At 50.5% G+C, this 18,022-nt stretch overlaps 6 protein-coding genes across 6 annotated transcripts; 3 read left to right on the top strand and 3 right to left on the bottom strand.

Moving 5' to 3' along the window:
• The first annotated feature begins 251 nt into the window (after positions 1–251).
• Positions 252–3,952, top strand: BO66DRAFT_378933 (DNA-directed DNA polymerase delta POL3). Its single transcript, XM_025645816.1, has 3 exons — positions 252–760; positions 813–2,998; positions 3,049–3,952. Exons 1-3 carry the CDS (start codon positions 365–367, stop codon positions 3,785–3,787), a joined length of 3,321 nt encoding a protein of 1,106 aa, XP_025501527.1. The 5' UTR covers positions 252–364; the 3' UTR covers positions 3,788–3,952.
• Positions 3,953–4,283: 331 nt separating this feature from the next.
• On the top strand, positions 4,284–5,779 carry BO66DRAFT_422045 (transcription factor domain-containing protein; the record flags this gene model as incomplete). Its single annotated transcript, XM_025650016.1, has 2 exons — positions 4,284–4,319; positions 4,409–5,779. 2 exons carry the CDS (start codon positions 4,284–4,286, stop codon positions 5,777–5,779), a joined length of 1,407 nt encoding a protein of 468 aa, XP_025501526.1.
• Positions 5,780–6,120: 341 nt separating this feature from the next.
• On the bottom strand, positions 6,121–7,487 carry BO66DRAFT_378931 (putative aminotransferase; the record flags this gene model as incomplete). Its single annotated transcript, XM_025645815.1, has 3 exons — positions 6,121–6,835; positions 6,898–7,135; positions 7,187–7,487. The coding sequence occupies 3 exons, from the start codon at positions 7,485–7,487 to the stop codon at positions 6,121–6,123; spliced, it is 1,254 nt and encodes a 417-aa protein (XP_025501525.1).
• A 1,266-nt stretch (positions 7,488–8,753) lies between these two features.
• On the bottom strand, positions 8,754–9,209 carry BO66DRAFT_403649 (uncharacterized protein; the record flags this gene model as incomplete). The annotated part of the gene is made up of 1 exon (XM_025648877.1): positions 8,754–9,209. One exon carries the CDS (start codon positions 9,207–9,209, stop codon positions 8,754–8,756), a length of 456 nt encoding a protein of 151 aa, XP_025501524.1.
• Positions 9,210–9,669: 460 nt separating this feature from the next.
• On the bottom strand, positions 9,670–13,670 carry BO66DRAFT_413398 (nitrilase; the record flags this gene model as incomplete). Its single annotated transcript, XM_025649414.1, has 9 exons — positions 9,670–10,263; positions 10,321–10,776; positions 10,830–11,162; positions 11,211–11,273; positions 11,323–11,818; positions 11,869–11,917; positions 11,977–12,017; positions 12,543–13,135; positions 13,194–13,670. 9 exons carry the CDS (start codon positions 13,668–13,670, stop codon positions 9,670–9,672), a joined length of 3,102 nt encoding a protein of 1,033 aa, XP_025501523.1.
• A 1,898-nt stretch (positions 13,671–15,568) lies between these two features.
• On the top strand, positions 15,569–17,028 carry BO66DRAFT_393664 (monocarboxylate permease). The gene has a single exon (XM_025647810.1). The coding sequence runs from the start codon at positions 15,619–15,621 to the stop codon at positions 16,873–16,875; it is 1,257 nt and encodes a 418-aa protein (XP_025501522.1). The 5' UTR covers positions 15,569–15,618; the 3' UTR covers positions 16,876–17,028.
• The last annotated feature ends 994 nt before the right edge of the window (positions 17,029–18,022 follow it).

Raw genomic sequence — 18,022 nt, 5'->3', positions numbered from 1 at the left:
GCAATATGATCGCTACTGAGTGATTCCTGGGAGGGCCTCAGGTTTGTAACATCACAGAAAGGCAGATTATGACACCCCACAGTTCGACATGTAGCCATGGGGGCAACGAAGCCGGAGATAATGCGGAGTCGATCTTCATTCCCCCAGCCATATCATCACGTGATATTCCCACTCAACGCGTAACTAGCGGGTGTCACGTCACGGCGCGAACGGGACACGAACTTTCATTAATTGGAGCGCAGTTGGTTTCCCGCGACACCAGCATTGCCGCCCCAAACCTCCCGACCAACAAGCATTTCAATTCCACTCTGCGCTTCGGTCAAGGACATCTGCATTCTTCTCTCGTGATATATGAGCAGTCACAATGCCTGAAGCCGTCACCATGCCCCAGAAGCGGGTTCTGGGCGAGGCAACAAACAACCCTCGCAGCAGCGGTCTAAAGTCACCAACTGCGCTGAAGAAACGCAAGCTTGAAAATGGACCATCTTTCAGAAGCAGTCAGGGCACACAGGCCCAGCGAAAAGTTCCCGGCTCTAGTCAGCCACAAAAGAGCCAGTTCGAGGAGGAAGTTCTCGAGAAGTTGACCCAGGACATGAATGGGTTGAAGCAAAACAATTCAGAAAAGGATCAGCAGTGGGAGCGACCGCCGCTCGGTGAGTTTGATGCTTCGAAGGATAGTATCTGTTTCCAACAGATCGATGCGGAGGAGGGTGCAATCCACGGAGGGAAGACCGCGGTTCGCCTTTTTGGTGTCACAGAGGTATGGTCGCGCAGTTGTCCTTCTCTCTGATGTTTGCTTATATCTTTACTAGGCCGGTCAATCCGTTCTGCTCCATGTCACTGGTTTCCAACATTATCTATATATCGCGGCACCTGTCAACTTCACGAAAGATGATTGCGAGCCCTACCGAGCGTTCCTCGAAAGCCGGATCGGACAGTTTCAGCCCACAATTCAGTCGGTACAAATAACGATGAGGGAAAACATTTATGGCTTCCAAGGCAATCAGAAAAGCTACTATCTCAAGATCACTGTCACGGAACCCAAGCACATCAGCAGATTGCGCGGAGCCTTGGAGAGCGGAGGTGCGCAGAGTCTCAACTACAAGGGACTCTGGAATAACTCAGATGGTGGTATCCTCACATTCGACAACATCCAATACCTCCTCCGATTTATGATTGATGTGGACATCTCTGGCATGTCATGGGTTGAGGCAAAGGCCGGAAAGTACCGGCTGTTCGGTCCTCGTGAGAAGATGTCGAACTGTCAGATTGAAGCGAGTATAGATTATCGCGATCTGATCTCGCATCATCCCACCGGCGAGTGGGCTAAGATGGCACCCCTTCGCATTCTTTCTTTCGATATTGAGTGCGCTGGTCGTAAGGGGATCTTCCCGGAACCGAATCAGGACCCCGTTATCCAGATTGCGAATGTTGTTACTCGTTACGGAGAGTCGAAGCCTTTCATTCGCAATGTCTTCGTCTTGGATACATGCAGTCTTATCGTCAACACTCAGGTTTTGGAGTTCCAGGATGAGTCCAAGATGCTCATGGCCTGGCGCGACTTTGTGGAGAAAGTAGATCCAGACGTCATTATTGGATATAACATAGCCAACTTCGACTTTCCATATCTTCTGGACCGTGCCAAACATCTGAAGTGTACTGGTTTCCCTTATTGGACTCGACTCAATGGGTTGATGTCTCAAGCCAAGGAAACAAACTTTTCCAGCAAACAAATGGGTAACCGTGACACGAAATCGACAAACACCAATGGCAGAATCCAATTAGATCTTCTCCAGCTGGTACAGAGAGATCATCATCTGCGAAGTTATACACTTAACTCCGTTTCCTACGAGTTCCTGGGAGAACAAAAGGAAGATGTGCATCACACGATGATCACCGAGCTATATAACGGCACGCCAGATTCCAGGCGACGCTTAGCGGTTTACTGTTTGAAGGATGCCTATTTGCCCCAGAGACTGATGGACAAGCTAATGTGTTTGGTCAACTATACTGAAATGGCAAGAGTCACGGGTGTTCCTTTCAACTTTTTGTTGTCACGAGGTCAACAGGTCAAGTTCATCAGTCAGCTCTTCCGCAAGGCCCTGGAGCAACAGCTTGTCATCCCCAATATGAAATCCACAGATGAGCAGGATTATGAGGGTGCGACTGTCATTGAGCCTGTCAGAGGCTACTATGGTGTACCAATCGCTACTCTCGATTTCGCATCGCTATATCCTTCTATTATCCAAGCGCACAACCTTTGCTACACCACACTACTGAACAAGAGCAGTGTCGAGCGGCTCAAACTCAAAAAGGACGAAGACTATATTGTGACACCAAATGGAGATATGTTCGCTACAGCCAACGTTCGCAAAGGTCTTCTATCGCAAATTCTCGAGGAGTTATTGACAGCTAGAAAGCGGGCCAAGAAGGAACTTGCGGTAGAGACTGATCCGTTCAAGAAGGCAGTGTTGAATGGAAGACAGCTTGCTCTGAAGATCAGTGCGAACAGTGTTTACGGTCTTACTGGTGCAACTGTCGGAAAATTGCCATGCTTGGCTATCGCCAGTAGCACGACTAGTTATGGACGTCAGATGATCGAGAAAACGAAGCAGGAAGTCGAAGCCAGATACACCATTGCAAATGGTTATTCACATGATGCCAAGGTCATTTACGGAGACACTGACTCTGTTATGGTCAAATTCGGTGTGGATTCTCTGGAAGAAGCAATGAAGCTTGGACAAGAGGCGTCTGAGTATGTCTCTTCGAAGTTCTTGAAACCCATCAAGCTTGAATTCGAAAAGGTCTATTTCCCTTACCTTCTTATCAACAAGAAGCGGTATGCCGGTCTGTATTGGACGAATCCCAAGAAGTACGACAAGATGGATACCAAGGGTATTGAGACTGTCCGTCGTGACAATTGCTTGTTGGTACAAAACGTCATCGAGACAGTGTTGCATAAAATCCTCATTGACAGAGACATTGATGGCGCTCAAGAGTAAGAATTCGATTTCCCCTGTTACAATCATCTTGCTAATTTGCCCGCAGCTATGTCAAGGACACTATCTCGGATCTTCTGCAGAACAAAATCGATATGTCTAAATTGGTGATTACGAAAGCCCTTTCTAAGGATGCATATACAGCAAAGCAGGCACACGTGGAGCTTGCGGAGCGCATGAGGAAGCGTGATGCAGGTTCTGCACCTACACTTGGAGATCGTGTCGCATACGTCATTGTGAAGGGTGCTGGTGGCTCGAAGAACTACGAGCGATCTGAAGACCCCATCTATGTCTTGGAGAACAATATCCCCATCGACACCAAGTACTACCTTGACAACCAGCTCGCCAATCCCCTCGGCCGTATTTTCGAGCCCATTCTTGGAGAGAAGAAGGCCAGTCAGCTTCTGACTGGCGAACACACCCGATCCATCTCTGTCGCGGCACCGACTATGGGAGGGTTGATGAAGTTTGCGAAGAAGACCCAAACCTGCTTGGGCTGCAAGAAACCCCTGTCAGGGAAAGAAGAAATGGCTGGTGCGGTGTGTGAGTACTGCCGTCCTCGCCTGGGTGAACTCTACACCAGATCTTTGAACAAGGTTTCGGACCTGGAGGTCCGCTTCGGGCGTCTGTGGACGCAATGTCAGCGGTGCCAGGGCAGTTTGCACTGTGAGGTCATCTGCTCGTCTCGCGACTGTCCTATTTTCTATATGCGTATGAAGGCGAAGAAGGATGTCGAAGACTCGCAAAAAGAGCTGGCTCGATTCGATTTTGATGCTGGTGCATGGTGATTGATGATATCTGGGTTTGATATTTGTTACAGGGTTTGTATATCTACTTGATCGCTTGTTTGGATCTGGGAGCAACGGCGTATTGGAAAATGACTCGAAGTCATTATCGTCTTTAGATAGCATCACAGCCTGTACGGCCCTTTTCTTTAGAGAATGAATAATCCTCATTGTATCCCTTAGACACGATTTGATCAAGCAGATTGGCATGGACTGAGATTCCAAGTTGAAGTTACTAAGAACCATGTAAAGGACGGTCCATGGGACGGCGGTTGGCTGGGTCGGATAAATGTCCATAAATGGTTTAGTGCCTGAATCTTTCTTTCCATCTAGCGTGCTTGGTCATCCATTGCTCCTTCTTTCGTTTCCCGGACATGGAAGACGAAGTATATCGATTTAAGGCTTTTTGCTAGCCTTTTATCCAAAAGTCCAACCGTCTCGTGACTTCAAACATAGTCTGGTGGCTGTATATTTTGCTACACATGCCTCTTATCGCACGATGACAGCATGCAAGCCTCTCAGCGGCGACGAGACGGTTGCACTGAGTGCAGAAGGAAGAAAGTCAAAGTAGTCTCATCCTAATCAATTAAAGCCTGGAAAACCCTGACTAACGATTGCCTACAGTGCGACTTGCAGAAGCCTGTATGCACACGATGTCAGCGTTATCCCAAGGGGTGCGTATACAATCTAAGTCTCGTTGGCCAGGCAGTCAAACCTCGCCCGGCGAAACAGCAGCTCAGTGCATCTCGCACAGGAGTTGCAATTGATAGACAGGACCAACTGGATGTTACCCAGAGCCTAGAGGCATTGGCCAATCAACCATCCCTTCATCTCTCGTCGACCCTGTCATCCGAGCAATCCAGATTCTTCATGCACATCTTCGCCACGGAGACAGCACCCAGGCTGTTCCCTGCAGCGCCCGATCTGTTTCTAAAGCGAATGATCAGTGCTTCGATGCAGACACCTCATCTTTTGTATGCGCTACTAGCCGCAGCCTGCAGCCATCACAGCCGGCTGGTGCAGGATACAAGCCCGTCGTCCAAGATAGCGTGTCTGAGATTCACCAACCTTGCCATCTCCAGCCTGCGGTCGACGATCAGCGAGTCAAGCCAGAGATTACCTACTGAGACAGTCGCGACAGCAATGGCATTGTGCACAAATGACGTCTGTAACGGTAACATGCACGTCTGGAGGACACATCTCGGCGGAGTCAGGCAGCTGCTGAATGCTTTCTTGGCGCAGGAAAAATCTCGCTGGGTACAGGATTCGTATATCCATTCGCTAGTCAAATGGTTCACGACGCTGAATCTGATAGCGAGCCTGTCGGGGCAGAGCCATATAGGAATTACCTCCGAGGCCGCAAAGGAGCCTTTGAACGAGCTTCTTGGTCAGAGTTCCGGATACATCGATGATGTCTGCGGTTATTCGCTGGAATTAGTCCCGTGTTTGACTCAATTATCCCACCTCATCCATCAACAACGTATGACTGCGAGTACGTCAGACGATATGCTACAAGATGCGATGATCTTGCAGCAAAGCCAGCTCCTCGAGAACGAACTCTTCATGCTACTTGACACTACTGTATCCGACACAACCATGAAAAGCAAAGGAGAACTTGCTTTGGAGTTACAACATACCCATCGCGCCTTTGTTCACACCGCTCTACTGCACCTACACCGTCGTGTTCAAAAGTTGCCGATCAGCCACCCGCAAGTCAGAGCCGACGTCGCAGGTATCATTTGTGCCGTCCAAGACATCCGCCCATTCTCGGCGGCGAATATCATCATTCTCTGGCCTGTCTTCAGTGCTGGTTGTGAGACAGATATGCCTAGCGAGCGCTGCATCATTCAGGGAAGAATGGCCAACATGCAGAGTCTTGGAATGGGGAATTTCACGAGAGCTCGAGACTTGTTGAACCTTTTCTGGGCATCGAGGACGACTTTGCAATGGGACGCGTTTTTCGCACAGCTTGGGCTGGAGTTGGTTCTGTTCTAAGTGGACTACTTGTCCGGAACGAGAGGCATGTTGATATTTTGAGTACTGAATATCGCTTTCCTCGTGCCTCATGACCGAAAGGTATCACATTGATTACATTGCACAGCAAGGCCTTCATCCGCTCACGCACATGCAATACAAGCAATGCTTGCTATTACATACAGCACGTGTACGATCTCGCCATTTATCTAGAACTACACCAATCACGCTCAGCCAAAAGACCCGTATCAAATCGACACCTAGTAAAATCTCAATCCATTTTCGTCTATGTTCAATGGTCTATCTCGCTACTATCCGGAACACGATCTTGCTATATCACATCCAATTCCCAGACCAGAACCTCAAACAACTGGCAATTGCTCATACTCCTTCCGCATAAACACTCTCCAAGCCGACAACCCACGCTCCAACACCTCCCGTTCAGGCACATAGCCGACGCGCACATAGCCCTTGAAATCGACACTCTCGCCAAAGCATCTACCCCCAGGCACTAACATAACGCCTGTTGTCTCCATCAGTCGCTCACAAAGCACCACGTCGTCAACCGGCCTTCCCTGCCGATCCACAAACTTGACAAACGCCGTCGTGCCCGCCTGCGGCCTCACCCATTGTACCGCCCAACTGAACTCCTTTAGAAACGTCTCAAGGATATCCAAGTTCGTTCTCGCAAGCTCCATATTCCTGGACAAGAGATTTTCTACACACGGAATACTCAACGCGCGCGTCGCAATCTCGTCATCAACCTGACTCACAGAGATAAGGGTATAATCACGACTCGAGGCACATGCCTCGATGAGATTTTGATTCCGGGACGCAATCCACCCGATCCGCAAACCTGCCAGACTGAAAGCCTTACTCATCGACCCCGTGGAGACAAGATTCTCATAGTCGAATTCCAAGATCGATGGCGGAGAGGTCTCTCCCTGAGGCAGGGAGTGGAATAGCGGGCGATAGACCTCATCACAATGGACGATAAGGTTATGTTCCCGGGCGATCTCGACGACACTGCGCAGGAATTCGCGGTGGAGGACCGCGCCCGTGGGATTTTGGGGGTTACTTCGTTACAATGTCAACAACACACCTTCCTCTTCTGTTACATGGAGAGAGGGGGAACTCACTTGAGGATAATAACCTTCGTGTTGGGACGGATCAACCCCCGCAGCTCCTGCAAATCCAGAGCCCACCCATTCTCGGCCGAAGAGCGCCACAGGCTCACCTCGGCGCCGAGCGACTCAGGCACCGAGTACAACTGCTGGTACGTCGGGTAGTGGCAGATTACATGGTCACCCGGCCCAACCTGTGTGTACAGGGCCAGGAAATTGGCATGGATGGCGCCGGTGGTTACAAGCACCTGCTCTGCGGTGATGCCTGTAGGAGATGCGCTCTGCTGCTGCTGCTGCTCGTTACCTTTCAAGGCGACGCTGGAGCCCTGATAGAGCTTCGCAATATTGGCTCGCAGCCCGGCAGATCCACGGATGGCACCGTACGTCTGCTTGCGGGAGAAATCGATGAGTGGTGGGTCGTCCGACGACGATGCGCCGGAAAATTGGAGGATGTCGTTCAACGAGATGGAGGCGCAGCATGTCTCTGCGAGGTTGTGCCTGGCATCGTTCTCGTAGAGGTCCATCCACTGTTGACCATGTGTTGCTATCGTTAGTATGGCATCCGACGGCCCGAGGGCGAAAGAAGAGTCATACACGTTCGACATTGAACTCTGCGAGTTTCACCATGGTAGCTGGGCTTGGGGATCTGTTTTGATCGAATAAGAAAGAGTTATGAGACAGTTGATAATTGGAAAGCCGAGATGTGTGAAGATGGTGCTTTATATAAGTTTTCTACGGTCGATGTCCAGGCTCCGTGGGCAGTCATGCTTCGGATGGTTGGGATGCTGTTGGAAGAGGTGATTGGCTGAATCGCCTACACTGCCCGATTGGGTTAGTTGGTCTATGGCGGAACTCATCTTCGTTATCGATAAGGCGCGCCACAGGCCTGTTGTTAAGGCGCGCCCAGTGGATCTGTAGCACAGCAGTGAAGTCGCCAACTTTTTCTACAAGATTGAGTCATTAGAAGGATCTGGAAACTTGATTTGCTAAAGCATACTCCAGTGAAGAATAAACGCAGGGCTCCAGTCTAGAAGTAGTCTGGCAGCTCTGGTTACTATCTCAGTCTTATAACAACAGACCCATGAGCCTATATATTACACAGTAGGATATATTTCCTTACGTTTTCCTCGTTTAAGGCCAGCGAGAAAGATAAATTGTTAGTTGTAAGTCTTCTTCTCTGCTCTATATGCACCCCAGTGAATTTACCATCTCTACACCTGTTTCCGCTCCACACCAACAACTTCCGTACACACAGTGGAATAGAGCATCCCAGCTCTAAAGTCTTCTTAGAACGCCATAGAAAGCCAACTGACTTTTTAGGAATTGCAGCTTATAGCAAATAATAACCAGTTCACACAGCATCACCATTACAAGAAGTACAGCAGAATCTACATAAAACCGCAATAGATTCAAAGTTATCTAGCAAGCAAGCTTACCACAAAATCCCGAGGAAGGTTTCCAAGTGTAAGCCTGCTGATTGAAGATATTAGACCCCCGGGAACGCATATCCATCTGCTAGATGACCCGTATGTTTTGTGCTTAACCGAAAAATGCGTCTAATATCCACAGCAGGATAATCCCTGCGAAACCAGAGTCAAGCCGGCAGGTTCGAATGTTTTTTGTGCGTGAAACCCAAAGCGCTGATCCTAGAGCCATTTCTTTGTATATTGATTAGCTGAAAGAACAGACATTATTGTACAAGTAGGAAGAAAGAACTTACTTAATGTTGTTTCAAATTCCCAGAAACGTGAATGTAGATGTGTCGTTTGCGACACCAATATGTAGATCCAGAGAAACACAGCACAGCATATTTTCTACCGTGCACTGTGCACTGCACGCACACTCTCCCATCCACTACCCCATTCACAAGTCTAAGAGAACACCGAGCGCCTCCGACACAACGCCCGCAGATCGTAGTTCGCCAGATAGGGGCGCACGGGGTTGTCGTAGTTGAGCATGCAGATGCGGGCCAGGTGGTCGGCGATGTGCTGGTCGAGCTGGCGCCAGCGCACCAGCGCCCAGCCGCGGCGGAAGATCGAGAGGATGTAGACGGGGATCGGCTCCAGGTCCAGCTCCACGGGGCGGTAGGTGCCGTTGTTGAGGTCGATGGCCAGGAAGGCGCGCCCGATGCGGATCTCGATGTGCAGGAAGCGGATGCGCTCGTTGGTCGCCCAGTCCGGGAAGATCTCGGCCACGAGGGCGCAGGCGGAGCCGCGGTAGTCGTGGGATTCCAGGCGCTTGGTGTTGACGCGGATGATCACGCGTTTGGGCTCGTCGTCCTTGAGGAGCTCGTCACGGATTTCGGCGGCGGTGCCGATGAAGGCCATCTTGGAGGATGGACAAGGATGTGGGGTGGGATAACGGATGGAGGTGGGAGGTGTGAGTTGGAGGAGGCTTTCAGGATTCTGCTGGTGCTTGGTGGAGGATGAAGAAGTTGTGGATCGATGTAGAAGAAAGAATTTGTTTGGCGTGTTTTGACTGAATAGTGACCTCACTTGCAATCGATGTTACGCTCTGAGAAGAAAAGTAACGCGAGTTGCAAAGGCGTCCCTTGACACAAGTAGGCAACTCTCTGTCATAGGCTGCAATAAGTCTATTATACTATTAACCGCAATTGCTACTACCTTGTGTAAAGATTATTTATTTCACGCATGAAAGAGGAGTCGTCGTAAGAATAAAGAGTGGACGGGCACATGAGGCCATGAATCTCAACCCCAAACCCAGGCCTTCAGTTCCTTATGTTGGTCTATCTTCTTAGTATGCAGATCATGCCTTCACATAAACAAGCTACATAGATCCCAACAACCCCGGGAAAGATGGATACTCCCCAGAAGGCGAGGTGTACAACCCCCCTGTGTCATCATATAGCGATGGCCACAGACCCATTGAGAGCAAACTCTCCTGAGGAAGGCTCTCTAGCTCTCCTACCATAGGTCTACCCTCCCAGCACAATGTACACCCGTTTGCATCATGCTTGTCTTCAGAGCACCAGCGGTAGACATTCGGTACATCTCTGTAACCTGTCCAAGGATAGTCTTCAGTAACCATCTCCATCAACATCCGTAATATGTCCTTATTCACAATTATGACATGTAGCATAGGCAAGCGGGACTTAATTGTTTGCCTTGCCTGTATCGATAGTCCATTCCCTTCCACGCAGTCAGGGGTGTCTTGCACCGGAACCGAATCTGCGAGAAGGTCAAAGACGTCTCGCAGGATTTCAGCTTGTGTCCAGCGCTCAGATAGAACCGCAAGAATAACCGTGCATGTTCTAATGGCCTTGGTAATTTCTGAAGATTGGATTGACGTCGGTCTTTTTGAGGGTGGTGTTGCCCAGAGGCAGTATAGCAAGATTATGCCTGTACCAAATTGACTCAAAAGCTGCGGCGCGGACTGTCAGATTTGAAATGCTGCATTGAGTTGACTGTGTACACTTACTCCAGGCCAAAGCTGCGCCGTCTGGCGTCTCTTCAGGTACATCCAAAATGTATGCAGAATGTTGGAGCATGCTGTGATACAGCGCTCGCTGACAAATCGGCAAATATTCTCTTTGGTCGGTCGATATAATATAAGAATAGTATAATTATAGAGCATACCCACCCAACCTTCACTCGTATATCCTTCAGAGGCTGGGTCACTATGAGGTTGCAATTGCATTTTCCACTGATCAAGCGCTTCCAGCATATGCAAGCGCCAGTTGTGATGTGCCGCAAAACGGTGTTCGTAGTCTGTGCGCATCATGATACCGAGAATTCGAGATTGGATCCTTCTGCCTCGAAGCAGATGCAACGCGGATGAGACCTGCGTTATGCGAGGCATTGATTCGGTCTCGTCCGGCCGTTCGCTCCTTGAGGCCCATGCTTTGATTTCGTCGTCATTTAGGTTCGCAAAAGGCTATTTCTACGATCAGTTTCGAATGACCAGAATCGAAAAAGCGACAATTGTACCTCGACTTGGATGTTCTCGTCAGCGAGGCTGCAGGGAACATGGTATATCCAGCTAAGTAGACGATCGATGGCATAGGCGGACCAGAATACGCGACGTCGTATCTGTAAATCAAGCAAAGCTGATTCATGCCGGGCACTGCTCGTCGGAAGGTTCAGGTGCAATTGTGCGATCACGCAACAACGCATAGCAGCGGAGATCATTGTGAGAACCGTTTGTGACGATGGCGAATGGAGAGCATGCAATGTGCAAAGCAGGTAGGCCTGGACATGTAGGACTGGGTCGAGACATGAAAAAACAGTCCCGAGCAATGGCATGGCCAAGGAGTATAAAGCCTATCTCAATGTTCAATTTAATGCCACAGTAGCAAAGGACCGACATACCTGCGAGGTCCTCATGTCCTCCGGGGACACTTGTGGAGCAATCAGCAGGCTTACCGCAAAAGCCTACCGGACACGTTCAGTATACAAAATCAAACGAGTTTGCACAACTGACCATTTTCACGAAGAATTCCTTCCACTTCTCTTCAGCCGGTAGTGGCTGGCTCGATCGTTTCGCAGATTGCCATGCCCCGTACCAGCTGATGAACGTTTCTTCATGGAGGAACGGATATCGAGGATTGACGCGTTCGAGAAAGATCCGAATGAGCTTATCCTGGGTGGCTGTTGAGATACCTGTCTCATCGTACTCGACTGCCCCCACTGACAGTCCGGTAGGAGAAGGCTGTGTAGGTGGCGTGGGGATGGTGAGTGACGGGGTGCTCTGAGCGCGGATGCTTTCAGCATGTAGAGAGTTGACCGCAAGGGGTGAGTTTTCAGCGGGCGTATCGCGCTGCAATTGAGGCTGAAGTCTATGAACCCTTGACGCTGTTCCTGCAACATTCGCAGACGAGGACATCTCATATGCTTCCACGGTGGCGCGAGGATTTCGCCCGGTGGATTCTCGCTCGGCTTCGAGCTCGAGTATGCGCTCTTCAAGAGCCCGTGCATACCTGCAACATTCAGCCAAAGCATCTTGTAAGCTTCCACAAGATTTGCTTACTCCGGATTGACTCGACTTTCCCTTGGCGGTTTTTGGCTCGCGACACAAGCTACACAAATCGCTCACCGGTTAGAGGGAAAGAAAGACGTCAGTTTTTCTTCTACTTACCGGCATGTGCTTGAACGCAGTTACTGCATGGTCGTGATTGGCTGCACTATTCATAACGTTAATAGTCCAAGTATAAATCGCTAGGTGTATGCATACTTTCTGCTTGCGAGCACGGCAGCGCCTGCATGCTAGGAGTGCCGGTCTTGGCTTTGCAACAATTGTCCTACCCTCTCCGGGGTGGTCATCAGCACTATCTGACACATCCATTAGTTGTATTCATTGTCTGACTGCAAACTGCGAATTCCAATTCATAAATCTTGACTTGGTATTTCTCCTTGGATGGTTATTCGGCCTTCTCATCGGCAGTCGTGATCCTCGAATCTTGAAATGAGCTATTCCCCTTGCGGAAGATGCTGACTCAGTCGTGTGGTACGATATACATGCCTTGTTTCTGAGGCACCAGGCCAGTTAATTGCGGGGTTGTGGGGTAGAGACCATGCCGAGAAGTGATCAGGAACCTAAGAATGCAATGTATAATATGGATATCATTTTTGTATGTACAGTGTCTGCGATTGCTTCCCTTGTTTTCTTCCCATTGGTCTTAATGAATAAGAAGAATCGATCACAGAGGAGGAGGGTTAAGGTCCAGACCCTTAACGGACAACTTGAAGGCATCGTTTCGTGAATAGTGCCCGGTAACATCAAGATCCAGCTTTCCTCTCTCGCAGTCATCCAAATCGATCTCTGAGATAGACACAGCGGCTTCGAGAGCTGGGTCATTCAAGTCATCCGGGTTTGCCGCGTCATCAGTGCAAACTTCCCAGATCGGCTCGCGGAGCACCTCACCAAGAGGGCCAATGATACAAGAGCCACCCCGCGAGATATATTCGTCGCCGTTTTCAACTGCTTCTTTAGAAGAAGCTCCCGTGATCCAGCCAGGGAGCTCACGGCGCCGCACGCATTGGTTGGCGGTGAGAACAAATGTGCGGCCTTCGCCAGCAATAGTCCGAACCAGAGGAAGCCAGGTGTCGCGGCTATCTGCTGTGGGTGCCAGATAAATGTTGACACCTTGAGCGTAGAGGCTCTGGCGGAGCATAGGCATGAAGCTTTCCCAGCAAATAGCGGCACCGATCGTCAATTTAACCCCGTTGAGCTCAGTAGTGATGGCCTTGAGGGTGGATGGCGAGCCCTGTGCCCAGATAAGACGCTCGGAAGCAGTCTAAAGAAGATTAGTATCGACACATTGAAGCTACTTGGAGATTCAAATTTACACTCACCGGCATGACCTTTCTTCTCTTTCCAAGCATACCATCGCGGGGATCGACGTATACAGCGGAGCAGTAAAGGCTGCCTCCTGCCCTCTCGATCACACCGCATGCAATGAAGACGCCCGTCTCCCGGGAAATTCTTTCAAGGGTCTCACGAGTGCCGTCACCGCGGTAATCCTTACCCCGCGGGAGAGGGAGTTTCCGATCGACCCAGTCGTCACCAGCACCGGCTGGGGTGTCGCCGAGATCGACAGCGGAGTTGAAATACTCTAGGAACTGATCGCGACCGTGAGGTTGGCGGAAGCCGACCGCTGTTCCGAAATCGCATGTCCTCGGATAGCCACCCAAGTAGGCTTCCGGAAATAGAATCAAGTGAACGCCACGAGCCGCTGCGTGGCGAGTCACCCGGTGCAAAGCATCCAAGGTAGCGGAGAGGGATGACTGAGTGCTCGCTTGCGCGACAGCAACTGTGATTTTGCGAGGCATTGTGAAGAATGATGGGGAGTTTGTTCACCTTGGACTTGTGACGTGGACTGGCCGGTATATATAGAGAAGAGGGGGTTCTTGGCTTCGGATATAGGGCCCCGTCGGAGACTTGTCGGCGAACTCACTCCGATGAACCACGCGACGGGAGTTGCGGGTACAATTCTCCACTGTGGGTGCTTGTCTCCGTACGCTCTCGTATTAAGGTTGAGCCATGATTGCTCCAAAGTCGTATGCTTGTTGACTCATCTCCTGGAAGGCGTGGGGGTCATTCTTGGAGTCGTCGAGATGCCTTGAAAAAACGTAAAAAGTTGGAATCTGTGTGACAATGGACTGGAGATAACTGGGCAACCTAAGTAACCTCCACAAGCAATTAGACACGAGATATCTTATCAGGCCAGCCAAAGCATGTCACGGAATGTTCAACTCACAGCCAACTATGCTTCGAATTATTGCCACTATCGAAAGAGAGCATCGAGCAACGGCGAATAGGTCGTGAAAGCGCGGCTACCTAACTATTTAAGAATATCATTAGCCATAGTATACGGCGATCTGGGGTGTGGTCCTCAAGTCACGATACCTGTGCAAAGTCGCAAGCCCTTGAACATCTGAGGTTCAGGGACAATTTGGCCACTTGCTTTCATGAATAGATCCCTTCATGGATCAAACCCATCGTGGGATTGCAGCTGGTCGCGGGTTGGCGAATCCTGCCCGGCTCGAATGGGTTGAACCTACTAGGTACCTGTGAACGAAATTGTACCTTCCAAGTGGCATAAAAGGAGGAAGGTAGTGTAAGTCGGGCTAAGAAATGTCATAAGAACGATTGAAAGACTAGGAGAACAGTAGAACAAAGGCTGTCTGTCAAATTATCTGGTGGACTAAGAAGTTTTGTGGAAAGGCAGGTAGAACATTCGTCCCAGAAAAATGAGACTACTAAGAAAAGAAGGTAGAGTCTCTGGCTTTAACAGAGCATCACGTGGACGTTTCCCTTGCCTCTACCATACTCACTCCACAATTTCGTCCCTAAAGTCACTCAGTCACTTATCATCTAGACTCTCTCTTGGATGAAGATTACGGTCGCCTAGAGTCTGGTCTAGCCACGATCCTACAATAATATAGGACTCCATCGCCCGTCCATGATGAGTGGCATCAGGAATGGCAAGTGTCGTTAAAACCTCAGCCCAGCAGTATACATACGAGCTAACACCTCGTGAGCACAGAGAGAACTTCGCAATTCACTGTCAAGTCCCCTCCCCAACACCGAGGGATCCCCAGCCAGCATTTTTGCATCAGACCAAATCCGAGCAAAGCTCTTTGTCCCGGAACCCCTAAACCAATGGCCATCACACACCCCTGTCAATGTCGACATATTATTGCTAAAGCATGTTACGTTTCAAGGCCCGCTCTGATAAGAGGGAAAAACGGGGCAAACCAACAATAGCGACATTATTCTGCAATGGCAATTTCCTCGGCCTGAGAAAGCTTACGCTTGCATGCAAATAAGACGGAGTTCCGCGATCCATGCATGCCAAGGTAGTCGCAACAGGATCGAAGAGGTGTTCCCGCGGCCGCATTGCGTCTTCGTCAGCTGCATGCTTGGCTGTTGTGACTGACATTTGTGCGGAGAAATCGGGGAATACCAAATTTGCACAGGACGAACAAGCGAACTTGCTCGAAAGGATAGTCGATGATGGCCCGTGACTCATTATCGAACTTGACTACGATTAGTGTCTAGGCAATCGGTAGCCAAGTACTCGGCCGATACCGCTATCGACTCATGACTACTGCACGTCGGCTTCTAGGATTCGGGGTTTAGTTATCAAAAGACATGCCATTGTTTCGCTACAAAAGAGTAGAAATAGCGCCCGGAAGCTCTAGAGTCAGGATCGAGCGATTTAAATCACCTTTGTTCAAGCATCTGGATTCCTAATTTCCTGCGCCAGCAGCAACCATGACCAAAACCATCGAAGATGATATCTCAACCTCTACCACAGAGTCCGTGGTGAAGCCGCCCCCGGATGGCGGAGCCATGGCATGGACTCAATCTGCCATGGGCCACCTCGTCTGCTTCAACACCTGGGGTTACCTCGCCAGCTATGGGGTCTTCCAGTCCTACTACCAAACCCACCTCGGGGTATCCGAGTCTGCAATCTCCTGGGTCGGGTCCATCCAGATGTTTCTCATCTTCTTCGTGGGTACCTTTTCGGGACGAGCGCTGGACGCAGGCTATTTTCGTCACGTCTTCTGCGCCGGCGCATTCCTGCAGATTCTGGGCGTCTTCATGACCTCTCTCTCCACCCAATACTGGCAGCTCTTTCTCGCACAGGGACTCTGCACAGGGTTAGGCAGTGGCCTCCAGTTCTGCCCCGCAATGGGTCTAGTGGCCACCTATTTCGACAAACGCCGCGTATTTGCGGTGGCTTGCTGTCTGGTCGGCAGCGGGACGGGGGGCATGGTCTTCCCCGGGCTGGTCAAGGGCCTACTCCCCGTCCTTGGTTTTGGCTGGACCCTGCGCGTTGTGGGGTTCGTCATGCTTGCCACCACTATCCCTGCCGTTGCGCTCTTTCGCACTCGTCTGCCCCCGCGCAAGTCGGGCCCCCTCGTGGAGCTGTCCGCCTTCCGCGACGAGCCAATCTATACGTTTTTCATTCTGGCCATCTGGCTCAACTTCTGGGGCATGTACTTTGCAGTCTATTATGTGGGTGCCTTTGGCCGAAGCGTGATCGGACTCACCTACTCCGACTCAACGAACTTGATTATTGTGCTCAACGCGGCCGCCAGTCTCGGACGCCTGGTCCCCGCGTACTTTGCTTCTTTCCACTTGGGCCCGCTGAACACCGTCATTCCTCTCTCGGTGGCCTCGAGCGTGCTGATGTTCTGCTGGGCGGCCGTGCACTCCACAGCGGGGCTCTACACGTTCGCCGTGCTTTACGGATTCTGCGCCAATGCGGTCCAGGGGCTCTGGCCACCCACACTCTCCAGCCTGATTACGGACCTCAGCAAGGCTGGCACACGGATCGGCATGGGCTTCACGATCATGAGCTTTGCATGTTTGACCGGACCTCCGTTGGGTGGCGCTCTCGTTGCCAAGGCCCATGGTTACATCGGAGCCCAGGTGTGGGCGGGAGTAGTTATTTTACTGGGTGCGATGGTGCTGTTGGGGGCGAGGATCTCGAAGACCGGATGGCGCGTCAAGGTCAAGATCTGAGATCATTGCCTTGCTCTCGGAAAAAGGGGAGCAGGTAAGGTAGGAGGTAGAGTAGGCTCGGGATAGGATTTGCCGGTGGAAAAACGTGGGGTTGCGTCAAAGCACGTTGTGGATAGTCGAAACGATTGTTTTGGTGTCAAGTATTAGACTGAATGCCACATAATTAGATATGCATAGACTATGCACACTGACCTGTTATTATTCAATTCTGTATACTCCGCACATGTGACCGGTAAAAGTCCTAGGCCGAGATTCGAAGATTAGCGATCTTCAAAATATCTACTCCGTAATGCTAAAAATATCCAGGGGGAGGGGGAAGATGCCTGCATGCCAAGCCGTTCCCCGCTGCCCGCTATAAGGCGTTCTGTAGCTCCTGGCGGCATGCATGGTAACCATGTCACCTCCGACTCCGATTATTCCGGCTCGACGCGGAATTAGAGTAACTTGAAACGGGGGAGAGTCCGGGGAAACAATGCGCATCAGACGACGGATGATCCCTAAATTCTGGTTTCCTGTCTATTTTAGCCGAGCAAAGACCCTTCAAGCCTTATAGGAAACTTTAGGCCAAAAATAGGGTCAATAGGGCAGAAGGATCAGGGACCAATCATGATCTCGAAGACCGCAGATGCCACAATCCGCCAAGGAAATGGTATGCCGATGGCATCGATGCTGCCTTGAGTGTCGATTGAAATCACAGTGAGGGCTAGTCTTTAGCGCTTACTCTGGAGTTTGCAGAACTCTGCTACTAGAGGATGCTATACGAAGTGCTAGACCCCTGTGGCGCCGACGATCGTCTTCATAGCTGAAATGATGTTATCCGGTCAGCTTAGTCGGGTAAATGTTCGCCCAAGAGGGTGATCAATCAGTTCTGAGGATCTGAGCGTCGAGGATGAATGCCGGTGAGTAGACACGTGTATCCTATTCAATTGTCCTCTACAAATTGGCAGTCAATGGGGTCATGCTTTTGTACATGCCTTGGCAAAACCCCGGACCAGGAGCTATCAACCACGTCAGGTTCTGATATTTCATCGAAGCAGTAACTGCGGTTATACGTACCACGAGGAACTGAACTTGACTCGCGATAGACGGGACAAGTCTTGGAGCGGAGGATTTTCTAAGGGCTTATTCAATCAAGACTCTTCGGGCT

Source organism: Aspergillus aculeatinus (assembly GCF_003184765.1).
Source record: "Aspergillus aculeatinus CBS 121060 unplaced genomic scaffold BO66scaffold_40, whole genome shotgun sequence".
Classification (NCBI taxonomy): domain Eukaryota; kingdom Fungi; phylum Ascomycota; class Eurotiomycetes; order Eurotiales; family Aspergillaceae; genus Aspergillus; species Aspergillus aculeatinus.
Note: the sequence above shows the minus strand (reverse complement) of the source record. Positions and strands in the feature narration are given on the sequence as shown.